Raw genomic sequence first — 6,265 nt, 5'->3', positions numbered from 1 at the left:
CAGAGTCAGCAAGATGTCTGAGAAAGAGGGGGAGGATTTTGTCTTCATCCTCACTTTCTGTGGGCTCACCACAGTCGACAAGCCAACAGTAAAAGTGGTGAACATGGTGGGTTCAGTAGAAGCACAGCGTGTACGAGTGTGAGGTATCAGCGTAATGTAAATATGCTTCTAGCAGGAAACGGCTTGGCCTCAAAATGTGACCCTGACTTAGTTTATTTACATCTAAATATATATTTAAATTGAATATGTGAATGTGCACATGTCTGGTGTTAGATCACATGGTTTATGTTTACAAGTACACGGTATATAAAAATGTATACACATATATTTTAGCATGTGGGTATTTTTAGCACATCGCTTCCTTTAGCCCTCTGCAGCTTCTAGCTTCTTCTTCTTCTCTTTCACTTTTACAGAGGACTTTCTGGACACTTTTTTGTCCCCCGACTCCTTCCCAGCCTCATTTTCTTCCTTCTCTTTGTCCTTCTCCTTCTCCTTAGATGACTCCTTCTTTTCTTTGGAGGTAGATTCTTTCTTGGATTCCTTCTTTACCTCCTCCTTGGGTTCTTTAACCTCTTTACTTGAATCCCTTTTAGACTCTTTCTTGTCCTTGGATGACTCCTTCTTCTCCTTTTTGGTCTCCTTGATGGGCTCCCCTCTACTTGCAGCTTCTTCTTGCACAATACCATCTGGAGGAACACTAGACACCTCTTTAGAGTCTTTTTCTGAAAAAAAAAGAAAGAAATAGATACACAGTTAACAAATATCTATCTACACCAGAATCAGAATCAGAATTACTATGTCATTGCACAGAAGCACAACAAAATTTCATTTCAGTACAGCCGTCCAGAGAAACAAAAAGACAACCAAAACATAAGACGTGGGTAGACGGGTGCCTGAGGCTGCAGCCTCATGAGAGGTACTGCCCTTTTCATTAGACAAGGAAAAGAGAAATGCGAGGAAAGAGGAGGTAATACCATACCATACCATTTTATTTATAGAGCACTTAAAACAGTGACAAGGCCAACCAAAGTGCTGTACAGACAGAAAAACAAGCAACACACAAAGTAATATACAAAATGAAGTAAATCAGAATATAGACATAAAAACGTTGCAAATAATAAATATAACAACTAACCAGTGTGGCGCATACAGGTTCAAAACACAGATCATCTGGTGTTGAAAGCTACAGAATAGTAATGGGTTTTAAAATAGGATTTGAAAACCGAGAGGGAGGGGGCCTGTCTGACAAGCAGAGGTAACTCATTCCAAAGTCTTGGTCCTGCTACAGAGAAGGCTCTGTCACCTCTGCGCTTAAGATGAGTTCCTGGAACTGTGAGAAGTAACTGGTCCGCTGACCCCAAGGAACGTGGTGGAAAATACGGTTGTAACAAATCAGAGAGATGGGGGTGCGAAACTGTTCAGCGATTTGTAGACATACAGGATTATTTTGAACTGGATTCGAAGGTGAACCGGTAGCCAGTGCAGTGAGGCCAAGACTGGTGTAATGTGCTCTCTTTTGTCTGCACTGGTTAAAAATCGGGCTGCTGCATTCTGGACCAGTTGTAGTCGTGCAATGGAGGTCTGACTGATACCAAACAGGAGTGAACTGCAGTAATCAAGCCTAGATGTAATGAATGTGTGTATTACTGTATATCATGTATGTGTATCATGTATGTGTGTCATATCTCACACTGTGTCACTATCAGGACAGTGTGAGGTTGCAAAAAAATCTCAGCACAAAGAACAGCATACAGATGACATAATAAGACATACACATGTGGAGTGAACCCCTGCCTCCAATGAGGACTGAACTAGGCAAAAGGACCTTCTCCTACTCTGCTCCTGTTTCCTGGAATATCTTACAAAAAAGATTTGAAGCCCTCGACCTTGACCTCTCTAAGTGGCTTTAAGAATCTGTTGGGCTCCTGGAAGGGACCAACGCAAACATGTTCCTGTTTTTAGTTTTCTACATTCGCCTTAGATTCTAGCTGTTTTTTTTTTTTGTTACCTTTTTTCTTTTAGCCATCCTATTTGTAAAAAAAAAAAAAAAAAAAACCTGCAGTATGACTTTTATAATTGTTTATTGTTGTTGCTGTTGTCCATTGTTGTCATCTTTGTTGAAATCAGGTCTCTCTTGTAAATGAGTCTTCGAGGCTCAATGGGATTACCTGTCTAAATAAAGGTTGAATGAATGAGTGGGGAGGGGGGGTGCTTCCAGCACAGGCGGCCCAAGTGAGCGTCACAGTCACCTGGCGCCTTGCATCATCTACATACGTGGCTTTTTGTAAAATGAGTCAGAAAATGTAGGCCCTAAAATTGTAAAAGTGCAAACAATTTACCCATTTTGACACAATTAAGAATTTAAGGCTTAGAGTCATCAAAGCATTGCACAGCTTTTGCAGGTACACATTTGGATTTTGTACGAGTCTAGTTCACAAAGCTCTTGAAAATAGACAACAAAGAGCATCTTTCTGCACCAGTACAGTTCAACCACATTTAAATGTGGTATTATTCATTCGACCTTTGTTTATACAGGTTGGGGCAGCTGTGTCCGAGTGGTTAGAGCAGTCATCCCCCAAAGGGAAAGTTGGGGGTTCGATTCCACCAGCAGTTACATGTTGAGGTGTCCCTGGGCAAGACACTGAACCCCTCACTGCCTCCCATGTGTATCTCATCGTATACGAATGTGCTCTAAAAGCACTGATTAGTCTCTACAGATTCAGATTAGCTTTGCAGAGATCTAGTAGAGTGCTGTGTAGATGGGTAAATGAGGGCACATGTTGTATGTAAAGCGCTTTGAGTATCTTGATTGGATAGAAAGGCGCTATATAAGTACAGTTACCATTTATACAGGTTAGTCTCATTGAGTCACGAGGACTCATTTATAAGATTTACAAGGTTTACATTATGCATGCAATTAGTAAAATAAACAACTTATTCCTCCATCACAGTGCAACTTCCCCTGTCTGCAGCAGCTCTGATGGAGAGGGGAATGGGGGTGCAACACACCTCCATTTTAAAATTTTGTAAATAAAAACAAGTGGATTCAGAGATGATCAAATAAAAAATCCAAAATATCTCTTATTGATTTAGAAATGTCATCCTGAACTTTGCTGATAAAGTGAAATGTTGTTATTGCAGGTTTAAGGAGTGCCTTTGTTGTTCTTTGTCAAAACCTGTTAGAATGCATTTGTCTTTTTCTTTCTCTCACTTTTGTGCGTGATGTACTTGTGAAGAAAATATATAATTCGATTGGACAGAAAGGACAACCGTGTTCTGCTACAGTCGGACATAAAATAAGTACAAATTGCTCACACCTGCTGAACTTGACGGACATGTTTGCACCAGCGTATAATTAGCACTGTTAGCTTTGTGAATGTGACACGGGTATGTAATAAGCAGAAGGGAGAGAAAATGATCAAGCAAAAATGGAGCTAAAAATAAGTACTTTGTAATTTTAGATACGTGTAAAAATGCCAGTTTGGTGTTCTAGAGCATGATGCTGGTGTGTTGGGTCAACGTCTATGTTTTCGTGTTTTGTAACTAAAAAAGAACACATTTCCAAACTGTTTTGGTGTTTAAGTGTGTGTGTGTGTGGGGGGGGGGGGGGGGGGTGGGACATTTACAAAAAGAGAGACATACTGATTTTTAAGTTTTTCTTCAAGGCCTGTCAGCCTGCAGGAAGGATTAACAGGATTGAAGGACTGGTTCAAAAACACTCCAACTCCCAAGCCTCTATGAAGGCAAACTGACTGACAACAGCACCTGTTGCATGACAAAGAACCCCCTCTTAATCAAAGACACTAAACACACAGACACTTTGGCCCCACCTCCTTTAGATTGAACTGGCTCTCTGATAAGAAGATAACGGGACTGTTGTCTGCCAACAATGAGACGCGCTTCTTATCTCCATGAGAACGGAGAGAGACCGTAGACGGCAGCCTGGTATCTCACTGTGAGCGGAGACCCACCTTTAAAAGTATCTGGCTGTGTCTTTGCGTGGGGCTGTATCTTTCCATGCGTAGATGTGGTGAAAACAACAAGCTGCTCAGTAAATGTGTCTATGTAGACTCCAGAGAGGCGCTCTAATCAGACAGCTCATCGTCTACGGCTCAAGAGACAGAAACAGGTACTGGATGGCAAGCGGTGCCATAAATCCTGATTAAAGTCAGTACAGAAGATGCAATCTGCGCTCAAAACAAGTACATTTTAAATAGTTATGTTTCCTAAATTTTGAGCTAAAACTACTCAAAGTTGAAGCAACCATGAAACGTGATAAAATCACAATCTGCCACTTCAGTATTTGACACTGCGGCTGTTTAAAAGCTACTAACTTGATGGCTCGTTAAAGGATGTGTTTTTCAGCCTAAAGGCAGTTTACCCGCCTGGACGTATAACCACAAAACTAAACAGATGCAGACACAAGCTGTATACAATGTATGAACACAAACACTATACTTAGTTCTAATTTATCTGCAAATAATCACGAGTGAAAACACATATGGAGCATTATTACCAAAACAGACGGCCACAAGCTGTTTTTTTGTGAGAGTGTAAATTTACACTTGAGCGTGCAAATTGTCCCCCTCCCTTATTCTCAGAACTTTTACAGTCCGACATGAAGGAAACGTTGGGTTCGGGTGTGTCTGTATCTGAACTGTGAGGCGGAAAAGAAACAAGTGCCAGAAAGAAAGAAAGAGAGAAGCAGTCTGTGAACGCTCGTCTTCCTGAGGGTTGTCAAGAAAGCCAAACAGTACGTACTGGTAGTGTTGGTTTCATCAGTGGTTAATCTGAGAGCGACAGCCTGATCCAGACTGGACGCTAACTGGTTATCGCTTTACACAAAATCCATCAGTGCTCAACAGCTGAGCCAACAGACATCAGGGGTTTGTGCAAAATCTTACATACAAGTTTGTTCTTCTGTGCATTGTGTCAAATAAGTACTGTAAGAGGACTCAAATGAAAGAAAAAAAATCAACGAGCATTGATGGAATAAGTAAAAAATAAAACTATTGAGTTATTCACTAAACAAACAAACACAAAAAGTGAGGAGATGAAAACAGAATAAAAATGGTTTAACGTAACGATACAGTAGTCCCTCGTTTATCACGGGGGATCCGTACCCTGAAGCCCTGCGATAAGTGAAAAACCGCAAAGTAGTACAAGTAGTAAGTAGTTCCCACACTCTTGCAATATTCTAAACGTTTCTAAACTCTAAACGCTCTAAAAGAGCACAGAATGTCATGATTTCAGCTCTTCCTCCTCTCAGCCACGGCTGCACTCAGTCACCTGCAAGCGCTCTTGGCCACACCCACTTCCCGCTCTGCCGGAGAACAGCGGATCAGCTGCAGCAGGAAGTTTATCCTGCAGTATGGGGTGCACAAAGGTGCAGCAGGCGCTAAATAATTTTAAATAATTTATTTTAAATAAAAATTCCATGCCGATCGTGCGGCTCATCCATCAATCAGCCAATTGTGTGTCATGTCCAATCTTATTTTGAAAAACCGCAGTAGAGCGAGTCTGCGATAAACGAACCATGATGTAGCGAGGGACTACTGTATTTAGAAACAAGAAACTAGAAAAAAAGCTTACATACAGCAATGTGTATTAATTTAAACTGTTTTACTTTGGACTTGTATAAAACAACAATAATTATAACAAAAAAAAACCTTTGTGTAACTTGAACATGTTTAAATCAGGTTCAGGTCTTCAGGTCAGGTTCAGGTCTCTCTTGTAAATGAGTCCTTGAGGCTCAATGGGATTACCTGTCTAAATAAAGGTTGAATGAAAAAAAAAAAAGTGTGATTAGGTTAATTTCATAGTGACAGCCTGATCAGAATGGACTTAATGGGTACAAAAAGTGAACGTAAATGCACGTCACATCAGAATAAAAATAGATAAACGATCTGTTTTCTGTTATACACTTGCCAAATTTAAAAACATATATATTTAAATAAATAGTCAACTTTGAACGGTTTCTTGAATAAATGTCAGCTTCACAAGAACCAGTTTTATTATTTATTGTTAAGTTCATTGCAAAAACCAAGTAGGCATGTTCTTGTTTTTAGTATTTTACATGGTTTTATCATGTAGCTTGTTTTTGTTTCGTTTTTATATCATTTCTTCTATTTATTTTTATTTTATATGATTTTTATATGATTGTCTATTGTTGTCTGTACCTCATCTGCGTTCTTTGTTTAAGACAGGTCTCTCTTGTAAATGAGTCCTCATGACTCAATGGGACTAACCTGTATAAATAAAGGTT

General features: G+C 39.9%; 1 protein-coding gene across 1 annotated transcript in view; it reads right to left on the bottom strand.

Moving 5' to 3' along the window:
- Window positions 1-363: 363 nt before the first annotated feature.
- bbs9 (Bardet-Biedl syndrome 9) overlaps window positions 364-6,265 on the bottom strand; it is a 229,391-nt gene continuing 223,489 nt past the window's right edge. The window contains exon 23 of the mRNA XM_037676556.1: window positions 364-722. Coding sequence (XP_037532484.1) covers window positions 364-722 — 359 coding nt within the window. The remainder of the gene's footprint in view (window positions 723-6,265) is intronic.

Source organism: Nematolebias whitei, chromosome 5, assembly GCF_014905685.2.
Source record: "Nematolebias whitei isolate Nwh7 chromosome 5, NemWhi1, whole genome shotgun sequence".
In the NCBI taxonomy this organism is placed as follows: Eukaryota; Metazoa; Chordata; class Actinopteri; order Cyprinodontiformes; family Rivulidae; genus Nematolebias; species Nematolebias whitei.
The sequence above is the reverse complement of the archived record's forward strand: the minus strand, read 5'-3'. Positions and strand labels throughout refer to the sequence as shown.